The 20,311-nt window shown below is 35.5% G+C and overlaps 1 protein-coding gene across 1 annotated transcript; it reads left to right on the top strand.

Moving 5' to 3' along the window:
- The first annotated feature begins 639 nt into the window (after positions 1–639).
- Positions 640–14,948, top strand: LOC131066669 (probable NAD(P)H dehydrogenase (quinone) FQR1-like 2). Its single transcript, XM_058001480.2, has 3 exons — positions 640–1,314; positions 1,614–1,973; positions 14,481–14,948. Exons 1-3 carry the CDS (start codon positions 1,064–1,066, stop codon positions 14,707–14,709), a joined length of 840 nt encoding a protein of 279 aa, XP_057857463.1. The 5' UTR covers positions 640–1,063; the 3' UTR covers positions 14,710–14,948.
- The last annotated feature ends 5,363 nt before the right edge of the window (positions 14,949–20,311 follow it).

The raw sequence follows: 20,311 nt of genomic DNA, 5'->3' as shown, positions 1-20,311 counted from the left end.
ATATATCATCTCCTGGATTTGTTTAGTGATATATCATCACAAAACCTTGTGGAATCTAATTATAATATATCTTCTACCTAATATCTCTCCAGTTTGTTGAAGTTTTTCTAATGTTGGGAACCTTACAATTCCAGGTTGGCATGCAAAACACATTAATAAAGGCAATAGCTATTATTGGAAGGTCCTCTCCCCAAATTGACCACCCATCCATCACAAAAAAAGGACATTATTGACAATTATAACTCTTGGTTGAAAACTATGGATAAGGGCAATGTGCTTATCGGTTTTACTGGCCAACAATAGCAATAATTAATAATTATATTCCTCTTGGTGACTGTGATTATGAGGTAAGCATGATGGCCTAGGAAGATTTTTTTTACAAACTTTGAAATTATGGTAGTTTAGTTTGAATAGATCTGAAGTTCCAGGTGGGTCATAGGTGGACTGTGAGCAGAGGGCCACGTGGGTGGCTTGAAAAACCAGAAAATCCATGTGGGTAGTGATAGTTTGACCCGGTACCAATTGGCAGTTTTCAATCTGACCTGAAAACTGCGATTTGGACATGTGGGTATGGAGGGATCCTGCCTGGAAATTGTCTGGGTCAGTAAAATATCTGAAAAGTTACTGTTTTACCACCTGTAAACCACATGGGTACTCATTTTCTTATACCATGTGGTTATTGGTGCAGGAATATAGAGTGTAAGGGAATGTGGGGGTACATTGATAGATTGGAATTAATTGAAGAAGATAAAAAGTCGGGTTTATAGGAGGCCTAGAAGTCAAATATAAAGGAAGAAACTTCTCCATTGGAAGAGGCGGAGAGCAATTCTGATCTGTTTTGAGCTGTTTGTTGTATTTTAAGGAAAAAAATGTTTTTATGGAGAGGTTTTAATGGTCATTTGTTGTGAGGAGGACATGTGGACGTGTGTTTATTGCTGAAGCTGGAGGCTATTAGACAAAGTAGTTTACAGCGGATATTTGAACGGCAGATTCTGTTTTTAAGGTCACTTAAGAGGAGGAAGAGTACATTTACTGACTCGGAATTCTGATGTGATCAGGAGGAATGGGAAAAGGAGGGGGTTGTGTTCCAAGTACTTCTAGGAAGCGCGCTTCTCTTGTAAAGGATAATCCTGATCCCAATCCTGTTGTCAATGCTAGTGAAAATGCTCATGATCCTCAAGAGACGACTATTTTAGAGAAGGCCATTGAAGTTGATTCAGTAGCTCTCGAGGAGGATCAGCATCCACCCACCTTTGAGGATGCCTCCTCCTCGCCCATTGGTGCCACCACTGGAAAGCTCCGGATATATATAGTGTGAGTGGATTTTTCCAAATTGGGCTCAAAGTTTGAATCTTGTTTGTGTGTGTTAGTTTTGTATTGATGATATTTAAAGTTAGAATCTTGTTCTGTTTTTTTGGGTATATTGAGGTTAGTATTGTTTGTAATTTTATTCTGTTTTGGGCCGTAAGAATTTTGGATTTGTTTGTGTTGGATTCGTGTGGGTACTGCTAATTTCCATGTGTGGTCATGTGATAGCCCACACACTTTTATTTTGCTGTTGGATGTCTGATTCTTGGGTTGTTTACAAGATTGGATTTATGCGGTTATTGCAGGTACTATTCAATGTATGGTCATGTGGAAGCCCTGGCAAAGAAGATGAAGGGTGGGGTGGATGCCATTGAGGGAGTGGAGGGAGTATTGTTTAGAGTGCCAGAGATACTCTCGGCTGAGGTCTTGGAACAGATGCGTGCACCTCTCAAAGATGAGTCTATCCCTGTTATAAACGCTGCAGAATTAACTGCAGCTGATGGGATTGTGTTTGGGTTCCCTACCAGGTATGGTGCTATGGCAGCCCAGATGAAGGCTTTCTTTGATTCTACAGGCAAATTATGGACTGAGCAGAAACTAGCAGGAAAACCTGCAGGCTTTTTTGTTAGTACTGGCACCCAGGGAGGAGGCCAGGAGACAACAGCGTATGTTTTTCTGACACTTGGTCCTTTTTATAGTATCTGTCAGTATTTGTGAGTTTGTGATTTTGTGTTGTCCTTTAGGGATCATCTGTTTGGGTTCCTTGTTCTGGTTGTTGCATTCACCGAGGAATGAGTGTGCTAGTAATATGTTACAGTGCTACTTCTCTCTTTGTTCTTGGTCTCTACCAGCCCTGAAGTTTAACGTACACAATTCCTATCAAATAAAATTTCTATGATGGATAATTGCTTTGAGAGCCTGAGATTTCACATCTTCAGCCCACATATTCACCTGTAATTGCATACAGTAAGGTATTCAATAACATGTGAAGAACTTTGTCCACAAAGAAGATTTATGGTTATAGTTTAGTTTAGTTTAGTTAACAACCATAGACATCTTGGGGTAATTTGTGACATCCAATTTAATTTGCATAAAACTGGCCACAGGCCATGAATTTCTAGGCTCCTGTCTATCATCTGTGTTCATTAGATCAATGAATACTAGTCTTGGTTATCTTCCAGATTAGTCGTAAATTTAGACTTGTTGCAATAAATGAACTCTGACCAGCATCATCAGGCGGGACTTTAAATGGTGGGTCAACCGGGAGAAGGGGAATGGCAGATAGATTGAAGGAGAAAACTTTGAAGCTTGGGCTCAGCCATTTGATTAGTAAATTAGTTGTCCCAGTTTTTCTTCATATGGTTAAAAATTGAGTTACACCTGAAATTAGAGATGGATAGGGTAGGAAACTGTGAAAACTTTGGGGTAGACTTATTAATGAAAGGTTCTATGAAATGTCAAAACCTCTGGAAACTCTTGGTAATGAAATGAGCAACTTGGATGTTATTGGAAACATAAAGAAAAATCATATATATCCTGGAAGTTGAGGCTTGACCTGCACGCCTGCCATTCAGCAATTAACTGCATCTTGGTATGGACTCATCTGACATCAGGTCATTTATGTGAGTTCAGAGATGATCCTTACTTTATCTACTTGGGAGAAACAGTGAGGGCTGGTCAATAACAATTTAGTCTTACTTTATCTATGGACTCAGAGATGATCTATGGACTCATCTGACATCAGGTCATTTATGTGAGTTCAGAGATGATCCTTACTTTATCTACTTGGGAGAAACAGTGAGGGCTGGTCAATAACAATTTAGTCTTGGTATTTCCAAGTGGAGAAGAAGTGGGATATGTACTAAGAACCCTGAAAATTGATTATTCTCCATTGACTTATCCTCATTCAAGGGTTAACAGATAAAAGGCAAGGGTGTAGTAGCAATCAGGATTCTAGTTTGGATAATTTGGGTGTTCTATAAGTAGAAATGATAAATGGCGTCCCCTCTGTGCAATTAATCAGATTTTGATGGTGCAGCAAAATGGAATTCGGGGGATTGTTCTCTGTTGAAACTTTGATAGAGATATGTCCTTGGCCACTAGAAATAAACAGTCCACCTATCTTCATCCAGAATATGGTTGAAAACCACCAGAAATATATGTGGATTTTTTTGGCTTTGGTAGTGGAGTTTCGAGAAGTTTTCAGGATGTAAAATTGTTTTAAAAACCTAGAAACAAACTTCCAGTCTAGTGGAAGTGTTTTCTGGGATGTGATGGAAGGGTTACTCCGGGTTGTACTCTAAATATTGAAAATCTTGTCCCTGCTTTTGGGTTCCCATGCAGATAAATTTAGTCTTGTTTATTTCTGAGATTCTTATGCATGTATGGATCTCTTCTTGTCGAAGTTTAATTCACTTTCAGCATAACTCAATTTAGTGGCATAGTTTATTGTGGGGTTTAATATCTTGGCGATCTTATGGGGGATTGAATTTGAGGAGATTATCACTTTAAGTGGAAAACGGTTTATCTTTTGCGGTATATGATATGCTTACAATGCAATATGCACCGATCCCATGCTGCATAAGTTGATCCAACCTGGGGGCCTTATTGGGGATCAAAGCTCAGATATTGGAGACACACCATAATAAAGGTATTAATTATTCAGATTTGAGTATTCAATGATCTCTGATCTCCTTTAATTACTTAGAACTAGGGCACTCTAATAAACCTGGAAGCAAACCCAGGTTGGGTGGCTGAAGTTCATTGTGAAGTCTCTTCTTGTTTCATTTGAACTTTGGAAGACACCATAATCCTCTGACCACAGTTGTAGTGGTGATTATACTGTGAATGCTTAATGATCTGTAACTCTGTATATGGTTGTTTATTATTTGCTTGAGATTTGTACAGGATTTGTGAGATATTTTAATTTTCAAATGAATGTATAGTGTGATTCTTTAATCTTTGAGTTGCTTTACATAATTGTTTGGAACTGATAAAATCTAGAATTCAGATTACATCCAGGTTCCTAAGCAGCATAGCCATGTATGTTTGGGCAAAGCATCTGGAACTAGCTATATGACAAACTTGCTTTCCAGTCATTCATATTCAGAATTTTAGTGACCTTGAACATGAAGAGTTGTAAATTGTAAAGATTCTGGTAGAAAACTAAGTAGAACTTGTTGATTCTTTTTCATGCCCCTTATAAGGAACTTTCTCTGCAGTTTTACTTCATTTCTATCCTATTATGGATCACGGAGTCTGATCTGGAAAATCAAAAAACTATGCAAATAAAACTATACACAGTTTTCTACCAGAAGCTTTACAATTTATGTCATCGACTGAGGAAATATCATGATTTCAATGAAGAGTTGTATTTACATTGAGGTGAGTGGGTATAACATAGTTATCGAGTTCCTTTAAAATCCTTAATAGAAATAGAGGGTTTCTGACCTGGATGGAACTCTCAACTGGTCTAGTATAGGACACAAGATATGCTAGAGCCAAAGATTTAAATAATCTTGTTACACTTCAGAGGTCAATTATTTCAATATTTAGTATTTGATTCATAACAGTGAACAAGTCAATTTTGAAGAAGTAGATTCTGGATATGAAAAATGTAGGTTTGAATGATTCTATAAATTTTGGGTTCTAATGGACAATTGATTGTGTGACAATTTGAGTTTTCAATTATAATTCTCTTGAGCCAATAGATATTGAGGGCAGATTGTCATTTGAGCCCTGTTCTAATTGTTTCATTTGCTCTTGGAATACGGCCTTCTCCGATAAAAATAATTGTTTCAGTAATCAGTTCAAAGTTTGATCCATGTCAATTGGCTGTAGGTTGGGAATATGATCTCATATGTCTGATCGTGAGGTCATTGTGATCCCATATATTTTGTTCAATTCAGTCATGCAGAACTTCAGCTTCATCATCTCTCATCCAGTCATCAGGTTCAGTCTCAATATTAAAACAGTCCTGCTCTTTGTTCAGAACAACATGAATTTTCCGTGATCATTTTAAAAACTTGTACTAGTCTTCCCAACACCACTGATAGTCGTATTGAAGGTTTGATTGTCATCTTTCTCAACATCAGTCTGCCACTCAGCATGTTTAATAATATCTTTGTGCAGGGGGATAGATCCTTCATTCAAATCATTTTTTGGAATATTTGAAATCATTATAACCTGCAAGGTAACAAAAAAGAAAGTTACTTCATAACATGAATCAGTAATAACCCTCCTTTTACCCTAAAATAACTCATTATTTCTAGCTACCCAAATATACCACAACACCTCAGTAGAAAAACAAGCCAAAACTTACGAGCATCAAGTCAGTAATATAATCAAACAAAATATCATTCTAAGAAATAGACAACTTATTAGCCTACACATCACAACTCACCAAAAACATATTGTGAATACTGTTAGCAAGTGAACACCCAAAGAATAAATGAACACAAGAATCCACAACATTAAAAATAGAACAAGGAGAAATAGAGAAACTAGAGGATTTCAAAACAGAACCAACAACCTACTTATGAAGTAACAATAACAAACAAAAACAAGTTTTCTTTGGTTCAATCCAAGAGGATAAAATGATATACAATCTAGATTTTCAATTTTGAAGTGAAGAATTCAGACCCCACGTAAGGTTCAGATACCTAATAACTTCCTAGGTACTAATAAGTAGCTCCTATAATTTCTTTTTAGTCATCTTAGTTAGGGGAGGACCATCGTTCCACTTGTTGTCCAAAATTTCAGTGTTAAAAGAGAGTTTAGCAGGCATATGCAAATTATTCAGTGTTAGAAACCATAGAAAGAGTTCTTCTCTGGGAAACAGGGATCAAGGATTGGTCTCTAACCACATCCCAAGGAATTATAGCACCATTTTTAAATAAATCATCAACCACTTTATTCCCCTTGGAGAACCAAAGTCAGCAGAACAACCTCTTAACAAGTTGTAGACGTATTATTATAAGAGAGATTCCACCAAATAGATCTAAAAATTTGATAACCATCATCCTTTCTGCAGAAGCTTCATGTCCAATGAGAAGATGCCTGATGACTTCCCGAGTATGCTACAAAGGACTGCTGACCTTGCAGGCTAAATGAGAAAGTTTCCAAATAACAAGTCACGGGGTTGGAGTCTTTTGAATTTTCTAGTCCCTCATATTCTTATGAACAACAATGCAAATTTTGTTTCTAATCAACACCTTCAATGGTTCACCTCCATCAAAAGATTTCATTAACCACTTAACAACCAAACTTAAGCCTTGATTCATCAGGTTCTTAAGCCCCAGGCCACCAACTTGTTTGGGTAAGCAGAACCAGTTCTAGGAAAAAGTGTGCCTTCTACTACTGCCCTTACCATCAGACCATAAAAGATCTTAAACCATTTTACAAAAAAACTCACCTAGGAGGCAAAAAGCCAAATAGTGGCATAGTAAATACTTGAGGAGAACACTATTTGACAAAGCTGAAAACTGCCAGCAATAGATAGAAGGTGCCCTTGACACTTTGTGATTTTGTTGTCAACCTTTAAAAGACACAAATTTTCGTATCACTCAGAGAAGGACATAAAGTAAATGGAATGCTTATGTACTTGATTAATTTCCGAGGTCTGCAACCTTCCTACCCAAAACTAGTAAACTACTGCAAAAGGGAGCCAAAAACCAACTTAAATTCATAGAATTTGGAGTGGAAATCTTAGACCCAGAAGCAATATCAAGCCTCTTCATCATGTTAGAAAAATCCCCCCCCTCCAAATAGGGAAAGAGGGAGGTGTCATTAACAAACTGAAGATTAACCAAGTCAGAGCCACCAGGGAGAATAATACCTTTTACTGGAGGACTGAAATAAAATCTCTACGTAGGATGTGTGCATAGCCTCAACAACAGTGACAAACAAGGAAGGAGCCAAAGGGCAACGTTGTCTGATATATCCCTGCAGATCAGAGAAATCAAATAAGAAACCATTAATTTCCAGGAGTTGATTCATCCTAAAAAACAAAATCATCTAACAAAATTTCTCAAAGCTCCAAGAACCAACAAAATAAACAGCAATTCGATCCAGTCATAAGACTCTTTAAAATCTTGTTGTGTCATACACATGTTCTGTATGGTAATAAGCCCACTCCTTCCTTTCCCAACCAGTAAGAGGATTTTCCAAAATATATCTGCCTTTAACAAAACTGGTCAACACCAACAGATAATCTTAGGGAGAATTTTTCTCAGTCACTTTAGCCAAGATCTTATAGGACATATTCAAAAGAGTAATAGGCATCTAAATTTTGACATGTGATTTATCTTCATCTTCAGGAAGGAGTTCAATAACACTTCTTTTTTATATCTTTTTTTAAAGAGCTGACCCAAATAGCCTCTTTGTAAGTATCGAAAAGATCTCCAGCAATCCATTACTTATTAGCTTTATTAAACTCAATACGGATACCATCCACCCAAGGAGATTTATCATTGTTCAAGAGTTAATGATTGAAGAAATTTCTTGAACTATAATATCCTTTTTAATATTCAAGGCATCGATCACAACAGGCTTTTGAGTATAATACTTTTACATAAGTTCTTGGCTTTCCTTGGTTCCTGATTGTAATCATCAGAAGATAATACGGACTTTTAGGAAGAAATTAAAGCACTCTTAATCTCACCTGGGTCATCAGTCAAGGTCCCACCAACTTTCATAGGTCCAATCTTTGATTCTCATTGTAGCCATCATAAGAGAATACAAACTTATAGAAAGAAATAAAGGCACTCCTAATCTCCCTTGGGTCATCAGTCAAGGTCCCTTCAACATCCACAGATCCAATCTTCTCCCTACCAAACTTAGCCCTAAGCGAATTGGTAAAAAAGTCAGATCCTTTATCGTCATACTTAAGCCAAGACATTTTTTTATCTAATTATAGTACATTGGGCTACATAATTTTGACATCTCCACTACTTGCTTGTTTTTGACTAACAATTCCAGCAACTTTAGTTTACAAGGATCAGACTGAAGCCGATTTTTAAGCTTTTCAAGACCATTGTCTATATCTCTCTAATGCTTCCTCCTGCTAAAGGTTTTAGATTTGTCAATGGTGCCGACTCCTAAAGCATTTCTGCCAAGCAGAAATACAATCATTTTACTGATTAATACAAGAAGGCACAAAAGAGGAGCCTTCGTCCAGATTCCTAATAAAATGTCTAACATTGAGCTTGAACAAACCATCATCCTTACAAGTCTTAATTTGGAAAGCTCATCGAGCATAAGAGATAACTTAATTGGGTGATGGTTAGATAAAGAATAAAGGGACACCGGAAAATGTTTTTCATTGATAAACAGACACGAGGAGAAAAAGTTTCTGTGGAGATAGAATTTGTCAAGTCTAGAATACATCCTTTTACCTCCAGTTTGAATATTGCACATGGTAAACCGTATTGCATTTACTGAATTTTGTATTGCATTCTGAAGGGTCAACCAAATTAGCATCCTCTTCATCTTGGGTCAAAAAACAACTTTCCACCTTTCCACTCAATTTATCCCCACCACACTTATTCTTTTATTCTCAATCATGTTAAATCACCACCTGAGATCCAAGGCACTTTTGGCAGATTATCAGCCAACCAGTTCAACAAATGGCTCTTTCCTTATGATCATTTGAAGCATTTGAAGAACATCAATCAAGTCTAGACCATAGGTCTTCTATAATAAGCCAAACATACATGTTAAAGAGAGAACCAGAATCCACAATAGAAGAGGCGCAATTAGGAGAAAGCAGGATAACAGAACCATCCCTTCCCTTAACATGCTTTGTTGAGAAACTATAGACATTTTTCCAAATGAATTTCAAAGCTTAGTCCAAAGAAAAACCAACAAGTTTAACTTCTTCGTCACATTAAACAATCCGACCTGTCTCTAGAGTTACAAAATATTCTAACTGCTCACCTATCAGAGTCCTCAAGTCGTCAAATATACCAATCAATTCATTTAACATTCACTTAGGAGAAGGGTTAGGAGGGGTCTTCAAACCCCTATAGAGCCTCTCAAAGCAGTTAAGGAAAATTTTCTTCTTCACGCTTTTTGTTGCTTTTAGGGTTCACGTAGTGGAATCATTTTGCTTCCTCATTTTAACTTCATCTGTTATCTCATTTGCCATCTCCTCGTTTTTCTTGATAGGGATCACTTCATCACAAATCATGGAGCTCACATTATCCAAGTTCTTAACATGAAGGTTGGGGTTCTTAGGATTGGCTTTCAGCCTTCTTGATCCTCCCACAAACATAGGATGATTTCCCTCATAAGTCTTACTAGAGGCATCAGCCTTTGGGAGCAGTTGATATCCTTGAGAATCGAAAGGAACTTTACTAATAGAGCTCAGGGTCCATTCCTCACCACCGCTTCTTCAACACCCTTACAAGAAGAAACTGGTTGGGAAGAGACAAGGGTCACTTGATACTTCATTGAAGAGGAGGAATTAGTTCTTTTCAGTGAGACTTCCTCCACAAAACATTATTGACTCTGATTCTCCCAGTTTCTTAAGCACTCACCATACCATTCTCTCGAGAAGGAATAATAGTATCAAGATTATAAGCATTTGTTCTGGCTTCATGCGAGGACAATCTTTCCTCAAATGACCATCATTTTGGCACAAAAAATAAACACCAGGACCTCCTAATTGTTTAATCTCACATTGAAATATTTTGTTCTCAAATTGAACACATAATACTCCAGGACTATTCTCATCCAGTTTCATAGACATCAGGACTTTGACAATAACATGTGCTAAGATGAATCTATTTTCAACTTGCAACACTTCCCTTAAGGGTCTCAAAGCACGAGGAAGCAAACACCATAATTGAGGAGGTACAATTTGAGCTTCAATCTTCCTAGAGGTTGAGCAAACAACCACATCTAAGGGATTCAAGTCAGGTTTCCATGAAAAGACCCTAAACATAGAATGGCTTATATTCTAAAAGGAGTGGCACATGACACATTTTTGTATTTTAGGATTTGTAAACATCACTATAAATAACCCTAGTTGCACCATTCCACAAAATGAAACATAAATTCCAAGTTTTTAACCCAAACCAAGACAAGGCTATTGTCAAAAAATTTCTTGGAGGGGCAAGCCTCCTTATTCAAATGCATAAAAAAAGGGTGACCATTTTTAAGTCTTTCCTCTTCTTTTTTCACAAAATTATTTCATTTCAGAATAAGAAGATATAATAAAAAAATTCTCAGGACAAGGAGGCTGCCTACCACATTCCTCTCCTACTCTGGCAGGCTTCTCACTCTTGAAGTTGTTGACATCTCCTCTCTATCTGTTGCTTGCAGAAAACCAGTCTCCAACACCACTGTAGACTACTCAGTCCACAGAGCCTGCTTGAAGGACTTCTTGAAACCTTAATCATGGACATCACCATTTTTCCCTACGCAAGAGCCATTAAAAACATCCTTGCTCCTTTGTCTATCAAGATCACCTTTTCCTTCAACTACACTAACACGTGCCATAAATCACAGGCCCTCCCAAGAGCCACTTTACCTTGAAAGTAGATATTCACCTCAGACTAATAAAAAGAGGATTCCCATACAAAACAAAGCATAAAGCCACAAGTCAACAATCATCGCAAAGAAATAACTTACAAACACCAAACAATCAGCCACAAACACAAACCACAACTTTACCACATGGAAAGCTAGAACTAATTGTTACCAAGGAAATGAAGGATGCCAATCTGAGTACTTTTACACAAAGAACGGGAAGCTTCAAGAGATTGCATGGAGGATGATTTCATCTTCCAGGTCTAGGGTACACACCCACTCTCTTTCTAATTCTTCTGCTAAAAGCTATTACATTTTCTAAATGAGTCAAAGAATTGGTCAAAGAAAGGGCAGCTTCAAGAACTCACATGGAGGATGATTTCATTTTCCAGCTCTAGGGTACACACCCTGTAATGTCCCTTTTTTGAAATGGGATTTAATAATAAATAATAATAAATTCAAATATAAAAAATTAAAAATTAAATGTAATATAATCAAGTTTAATGAACGGTCAAAAGGCATGAAATGAAGAGTTGTTACTCCCTCAAACATGAGATATAAAGGGAGATCATTTCATTTGAGAAGGACATCCATGGATCATAATCAATGAATCAATCAAATGGGAATAAAGCAATCAATGAATTTGGAAATAAATGATTATTCTCAAAAGGCAGTGGTGAAGGGTGGTGACTCATTACTTGTGAAGGGTGGTGACTCCTTCAAGAAATGGATATAAAGGGCAAATCATTTCATTGAGAGAATGATTCATTCAAGCATCCTTCAAGCATTCACTTACCAATCCATCAAGAAATATCAATCATCAAAAAGAAACTGAGCAATCAGCAATAAATCTAGCAAATACATCAAGCAATCAGTTTTTGAATTTGAGGAAGTGTCTTGCAAATAGGAAGCATGAAATCCCTTCCATGTTCACGAGAGGATAAGGACAAAAACCCTTATTGCTCTTGTCGACTTTGGAGGAAAACCCAAATCTTGGTCAAGGAGGACGAAAATCCGTATTTACAAGAAATTGATATAAAGGGCAAATCATTTCATTGAGAGAATGATTCATTCAAGCATTCACTTACCAATCCATCAAGAAATATCAATCAGCAAAAGAAATCAAGAAATCAACAGTAAATCTAGCAAATACATCAAGCAAACAGTTTTGAATTTGAGGAAGTGTATTGCAAATACTAAGGATGAAATCCCTTCCATGTTCATGAGAGAATAAGAACAAAAACCCTTATTGCTCTTGGCAAGTTATCAAGTTAGGGATGAAACCTTTAATTCAGCAGATATGTAAGTTTTTCCAAAGAATTCACGATATGATTGATTTTGAAAATTATTTTATGATTTATTGATCTGAATATTATGATAAACTATTAATCTTTGACAAAGCTATTATCATTTTGAGTAAAGATTATTGTTTTAAGGCAAAAATCAGGAATATCCCGAAGAGGGACATTACTCACCTACTCTCTTTATAATTCTTCTACTAAAGACTCTTACATTTTCCAAATGAGTCAAAGAACTGTTCTTTAATGGGTCAAAGTTTCATTGAAGACTTTCATGTTGTTGGATTATATTCACCTGCAGTAATTTTTTCTGTGAGCAAACATTTGAATTGGTTATTATGAATGATTCTTCTACGGCCCTTTGAAATGAATGACTAATTTTTCTTCTCTCAACCAAAATAAAAAATGATCAACTCATATGTCAGTAATTGGTTGGCACTAGAGACTGGAATTTTGAAGTGGTTTCTAACTACAAAATGATAGCAGTACTGATTCTTCTTCTAGTTGTTTGGAAACTGAGGTGTGTATTCTGGTTTAGTTTTCCGAAAATGAGGAAAATTGGACAGTAAGATGAAGATATTCTGCAAGAAGCTCTTGGCAAGATATCAAGGATTTTCTCAGATTTCTAGATTTCATGATTCCATCCCGCTTTTCTGCAATCAATGTCATTTCCTCTCATTCAACATTCAGACACATCTATTAGGCAGCCCTTTGCCTTTCATTCTGATTATATTGAAGAGGCATTCTGCAGATACTTAACAAATGCATATATACAATCATGAATTTGAATTTGATTTTCTACCTATGACCTACCAAATATGTGAATCCCTCAGATCCATAAATTCTAGGTTCTATCTATGTCTCAGACTGCTTTCTTCCCATGACATTACTTCAAATCACACATCAAAGTTTAAGAATCTGAAATAACAATTGACTATTTGACACACTAGTAAATCAATCACAAATTAAAATTCAACCTCATATTACAAGTAAAGCTTTAAGGTCGAGGGCAACAAGAGCATAGGTGCTTCACCGAGTACTTGGTAATTTAGGAATTAGTTCATACTACAATTTCTTTATCTTTCTTGTTTGAATCTTGGCTCCATTTTACCTCTTTCCATAGATCCACTTGATCATTGAAGCTCCAGGAGAAATTTTTTTCTGGATTTCATAATTTTTAAGACTTTCTTAGCTTTCTAGATTTCACAATTTCTATCCCTCCTTTCTGCAATCAATGTCATCGCCTTGTATTCTGATTAAATTGAAGAGACATTCTGCAGATACTTAACAAATGCATCTATACGATCATGAATTTGAATTTGATTGCAACTTTTTATTTTATTGACTGTATGCAGTTTATAGCATGAAAATGAGTAATCTTTCTCTCTAGTTATGATTCTATCTGTGACATGTTCCATAGATGTGAACCCCTCAGATTCATAATTTCTAGGCTTTATCCAAGTCTCAGACTGCTTGCTTCCCATGGCATTACTTCAAATCATTCATCAGAGTTCCAAAATTTGAAATAACAATTGACAATTTAATACACTTGTAAATAATCAACTAAAGATTAAAATCCAGCCTCACATTACGAAGAAAAAATTTATAAGGTTGAGGGCAACAAGAGCATATCCAGTTTCACTTGAATAATTGGTAATTTAGGAGTTAGTTCATACTACAATTAGAGCATACCTCTTTCCATGGATCCATTTGATTCTTGAAGTACCAGGTGAAAACCGTTGATACATTTGTTGTGAACTAGGATTTGAAATGAATTCATACACCATGCTTGCGAAAGGTCCATGTATTATTGTTTTAAGCTTGACGATGTCTTAAGGATTATCTGTCACAAATCTGTAGCTAACATGGCTTTTGTCTGTGAACAATCAGGATAAGAAAATTCTTTTGAGACAACAAATATGCATTCCTTATGGCATCCTGCAAGAACATATATCTTAAAGTTTACACTTTAATTGTATAGCTCTCATTTTATTAAACCTAATTGTGTGAGTAAAGTAGATGATGGCGTCTGAAAAAGCTTCTGGGAACTTATTCCAGGAATATTAGTTGTAGTTTAGAGGAATGGGAAAGTGGAATGTGAACCAGAGTACTTGGAGTTCAAAAGGTCCTTGTCCATAAATTGTGAATTATTCTCAATGTTCTAATAGCAGTGTCTATCTATAATATGAAGTCCTTTGCTAGAAAAAGTCAAACTTGCAAGAACTTCACCTCATGTTGTTTGATACAAAACTTGATAACCATATAAGATTTGCCATGCTATTCCAGGGTCAGGTCCATCATTTTTAAGTCCATCTCATTTCATGACTTTTTTAATTTATGCAGTTGGACTGCCATCACCCAGTTGGCGCATCATGGAATGCTATTTGTTCCAATTGGCTACACATTTGGTGCTGGCATGTTTAAAATGGATGAAATTCGTGGTGGTTCACCTTATGGGGCAGGTGTTTATGCAGGCGATGGAACAAGGCAACCCAGTGGTGTCGAGCTTGCCCTTGCAGAACATCAAGGGAAGTATATGGCTGCAATTGTCAAGCGACTCGTTAAAGTTTGATTCTTTCTACCGAAATGAATTTATTCTTTTATGGACTTTGGATTTAAGTTTGTCAAAGTTAGTACATATTTTACAATAGCCATGTGCTTTGTGAAATATCCCCTCTATATTGTATGATGTGTGTTTGGTATAGTGCTATTTTAAAGCAGTCTTTGTTTCATAGAATACAAGTCTGGCCATCTATTGTAAGTGTATATTGTTTACATTGATTATTTTAATAAAGTTCACTCTCTTTGTCATGTGCTTCTCCGCTTAATCTGCAGAACAACAAGACCTGTAACTTGTTTACAAAATGGATTATGCTTTGCGATATATCCCTTCATTATCGTATGATGTGTGTTTGGTAAAGTGCTATTTTAAAGCAGCCTTTATTTCATAGAATACAAGTCTGGCCATCTATTGTAAATTTGTAAGTGTATATTGTGTACATTGATTATTAGATTAAAATTCACTGTGTCATGTGCTTCTCTGCTTAATCTACAGAACAACAAGACCTGTAACTTGTTTACAAAATGGATTATGCTGTATCTTGGATGGGAAAGCAAGTACACGGTCATCAAAAGTGCTTACTGCCCTTCATAGAGCTATTGTATGTCACCTATTGAACAAAACATATTAACTGTATTCATAGAGCTTTATTCTAGCCATATAAAAGATATCGAACTACTATTTCCAGTTTTAAATGATTGCTTCCTGAATAATTATGAGTTTTCTTTTAGCAAGGTATATCAGTATCTTGACTAATTGAACATCCTTATCTCTCACCTGTATTTACAACTTCTCACCAACCTGTTCTGGAAGCATCCTTTGTGTCAGGTAAGTATTTTACCACGACACTTGTTTTGTCACCGATATTTTGATTTATGCAACAAGAATTTTGTGCATCATTCATAGCTTTTGTAAAGAATTTGTCCAACGAGAACTTTGTTTTGTCATTGTAAAGAATTTCTGCGAGGATTGAGCTTTCATAAACACTTAAAATCTCCATTGTGAAGCAAATCAAGAGATATAAAGGGATATAAGTGTTGGATATCACTTAACTCTCCATTGGAAGCATTGGGTCAGCTACTAAATCAAGAGATATAGAAGAAATATAACTGGGGGATATTTAAAAGTTTGAAGGACCATAAAATAGTACGAGCACAAAAGGAGGATGGTTGTATGTTGATCACTGTATTCAAATTTTTGATCTTTGATGTTTAGAGGAGGAAATCAACATTAAATCTTTCATTGAAAATTACATAGAATCACTACAATGATTTTACTGATCTTCAGAAGAGATTTACGGTGTGGTCCATGAAAAAGGATCTGCAATGGGCTTTCCCATGAAATGATTTGCTGGGGCTGCAGTGATTAGTATTTTATATTATTTTGTTTTGTAAGATTGTTTCAGAGGAGATGTCAAACACTATTCTAGAAAAATTACACAAATACACTATTTTGTATGTACAAGTGAGTTCATTTTCCCAAGATTTCACAGTAATCGTTGTACAACCGTCGACTAAATCCAGAATTTCCACATTTGGAGATTGGCACCCTAATCACATGAACTGCTGTAAAACGAGGAAAACTTTTTGCATATTTTCATGTGATTTTTCTGAAGTGTAGGTGAGTCTTCGCAAGATTTTATGAGTCTTCATATTTTATCCACGTTGAGTTTGATTTATGGGTAACTGTGAATTTCATGTGTAGGCATGGAACTTTGGTTTGACCCCATTTACTCAATTTGTTTTGTGTTTGGTTGAAAAGAATTCCAAGCGATGAAGATAAATTATCATGTGTATTTAGTTAAATATAGATAGGGGAGAGGATGAAGTAGTGAGCACCCTAACTTTGCACTTCTAAAAATCTTACATGAAAATTTCAAATCACTCTCAATTTTCTACAGCAGCTTATTTGGCAAGCCCCCTGCTTATAACTAAGGTTTCAAGGCCACATAATCAAATATGATGACACATCAGCATGCTGTTTGCCAAGGTGTCCAAAAGAGCCCCAAAAAAGGTGAGACCAATAGTCGTGCATAATGGGCCCCCATACTTGTGCAGCTGATGTGGCATCACATGATTGGTTGCTTTTTACAACTAAGGGTACATTTCATTCAATTATGGGTCACAACTATTGGTGCAATGTTGTCAAAAAAAATTGGATTAAATCAACAAGTATGGGTATTAAATCAGCAACTGCTATCACAACAATTGGAATGCACTTAACTATTGGGTCCTCTCCCCTACATGCGATGAAGACAATATCATGGAATGAAAGGAAAACCTTAAGCATAGTTACCACACAACAGGGGCTAGTACTTGTATGGGAGATGGACATATTTTCAAGAAATAGTTGGAGGCCAAAGGCAATTTTAAAAATATTAAATACTAAAATGCTTTAAAATAAAATAAAAATTAATGTTTGAATTATTGACATAAATGTTAAAAGATTCAAAGTTTAGTTATATTGATATGTGATAATTGTCAAATACTGTATTAAATGTATTAGTTTTCCACAATCAAAATAACTAATGATGTTGTTTCTAGTTTTGATTGTGTATAATTTTTTTGCATCAATGTTTCCAATCGCATTCTGTGATCCATCATCGGGATGATAAAAAGCTCAAGAAGTAGAAAGATGTTATAAAACAATTTGAATACTATGTGTAAAGGTAAAAATTAGTGTTTCCATCATTAGGTGAAATAAAACCACTAATTTTGCTTAGGGACCATCACATTAGGGAAAGATAGGAATTTGATAGATCTAGGTCATTCTAATCAAATTCCAAGGGTATTGGATGTGCCTCTTCTTTCCCTTGAGTTGAATTGAATTATTAAATTTGCTGAAATTAGGATAAATGTGTTGAAATGAAGGTGAAAATACGAAAACAACAAGCTACAGCCGCAGGATTGAGCCATGAACCTAGATTTGAGCAATGTAAGCAGATTCAAACTTGTTCCAAAAAGAGCTCCTAAAATGTCAGGACCTTGGTGCCCGTCACCTTGGTCCTCTGAACTTTTCACACTCCAAAGGGGGATTGATTCGTTACTGTAAATAATGTTCATTTTAAAGATTGCAACTCCGTACTTGTTTCCTACACATAGAAAGAAAGGGAAAAGGGTTGGAAATAGAGGTTTGTCTAAGTCCAGCCTTGGTTTAGGAATGAACCTTGAATGAAATGTTGCAAATACTGAAATAAATAATGGGGATATATGATGCAGAGCATCATGAAAACATCAATCAAATAACCATTATCAAATCTTCTCCATATATATCAATCCATAATTATTGTAGATCCATGTATCATGTATTAAACCTGAATCATTTAAACCCTTCATCTATTCATTTCTTGCAAATGAAAACCAAGAATTTGTCCAAACTATGAAATTTACTCTATTCTGGTCATGAAATTACAGTCATGAACAATCATTAATAACTCTTAAAATATTAATCACCCAAACAATCACTCCGGTCAGATTCTAGAAATGCTAGTTATAAAATTTTCCTCCAAATTATAGAAAGATCCAACAGTGAAATCCAAAGTTATGATGATTGTGCCAAAACTGGTCGCCGTGAATCAGGGTTTTGGGTAGTTCCAAACGGTTTTCACCAAAACATTCATAACTTTCTCAAAACTGAATGAAATAAACTCAAACCAAAAGCAATGGAAACATTATTCAATATACTACACTATAATTATGGAAATACACTTGTTTCCAAGCTGTACATGGTCGTACCAGGCCTGGAAACAAGAGGAAAAACTTCCAAGATCACAAAACAAGAGATTGAAAACAATGAAAATATGATACCAAAATGTTTCCAATGCTTTCCAATTCCTTCTCCAATTTTTACATCCTCTTATGAACGACCATTATAGAGGTTTTATAGCCTTTTAATCTTCACATGGAAGTTACAACTACCCAACTTCCTCTTATGACCATACAACTTTCCATTTTGGTCTTTTTACAACTTTTGAAAAGTTGCATTTTACAACTTTTACAACTTTTGACTCAAATGACTTTAAACCTTCAAAATAACCTTCAAAACATATTAGGATGGAATAATAATGTATTTTTGTCACCATTTTATCCCTCAAAGGATATTTTAGACAAATTTTACCAAATGACTAATTCAAGACCTTATTAGGACAACTTGGACAACTCATTACAATGGGTTCTTTTAGCCTTACATATTGATTCATATTGACACAAAATGACATTACAAATGAAAATGTAATTGAATATACTTATGAATTGATCTTTATCCTCTTATAGACTCCTTTTGTGCTTTTGTGTTAGGTGCTCCTGCACCAATATACCTCAGACCTGCAATGACAAATAATAGTGTTTTGCTTCTTGAATGTAATCACATATGCTGTATGAAATGACATGGACATGATAAAACTCTAATCATACACACATGCTTGCATATGAATGATGTAATGTTGCTCCACAATTGATGAATGAAGAATATGCAGCCTTGAAGACCTCTAGAAATGCTTGATGATGAATACTTGAATGCTTGACGTCTTGTGATTATAATTTCACCATTGTGCCTTAAAATGAGAAAGGAAGTCCTTTTTATATACTTGCCTATTGGGAAAACATCTTAATTTTCCAACAAGAGCCGACATGGAGATTGCATTTCCTCCAACCCATTATGACCATTGCGAGGGGCCAAATTGGGGTCCTATTTGGGAGCACCAAGGCGCCATGCCCTAGTCCTAACCCATTTTAGGAGCAAGACCAAAGGGCCATGCAAGGTGTAAGGTGAAAATAAGGCTTGCTTTGCATTATATAAGCATAATTAGGTCCTAATTAAGCATTGGGGTACAAACACTAAGGCAAGGGCCCCAAATGTAGACCAAATTGTAAGGGAGTACAATTTAGGACGTTACACTATGATTTGTAGGAATGACATTATTTGTAAAATCGTGATATGAAAACAATATTTCCAATAAATTGTTAAAATTTCAATATATGTACACATCTTAAGTTTTATTTATTGTTTTTTTGGGTACTATTATTTCATAAGATTTGATAAGCAAATTTCTTATTATAAAAAAATACTTATAATATTAAAAAAAAATGGGTTGTATGTTGTCTTATTTCTAGTCCTCTCTTTATTATGGAAATATATTACAAATTTTTGTCTACATACAAAAATTCAGTATGTTTAGACCAATAGGACTTATGAGCAACTACTTTTTATCTATCAACATATAATCACAACTAGTCAATAAATTTACATCCTAACTTATATTTGCACAAATTAGCTAGAAGAATATCATCTGTTTTCAATGAATTGGAATTTACGAAACTCATATTTGAAGGTAAGCAATTTTGAGAGCTTAAGTGCCAATAAAATTGTATTGCTTCCTCTAATTTCCTCATCAAATCTATATACACATCATTTTTTTAAACTCATTAGACAACTCAAGTAAGTGCATGCTAACATATATATGGGAATTGAATTTTGGCTCATTATCTACCCATGATACCTTTCCCCATTTACCCTTAATATCTTATTTTATCCATATCTATACATATCCCTATACTATTGTCATTTATTGCACCTATCCTTGCACCCATCCTATACATTCTTTCTCCACCTTGAT

Source organism: Cryptomeria japonica, chromosome 3 (genome assembly GCF_030272615.1).
Source record: "Cryptomeria japonica chromosome 3, Sugi_1.0, whole genome shotgun sequence".
Taxonomy (NCBI): domain Eukaryota; kingdom Viridiplantae; phylum Streptophyta; class Pinopsida; order Cupressales; family Cupressaceae; genus Cryptomeria; species Cryptomeria japonica.
Note: the sequence above shows the minus strand (reverse complement) of the source record. Positions and strands in the feature narration are given on the sequence as shown.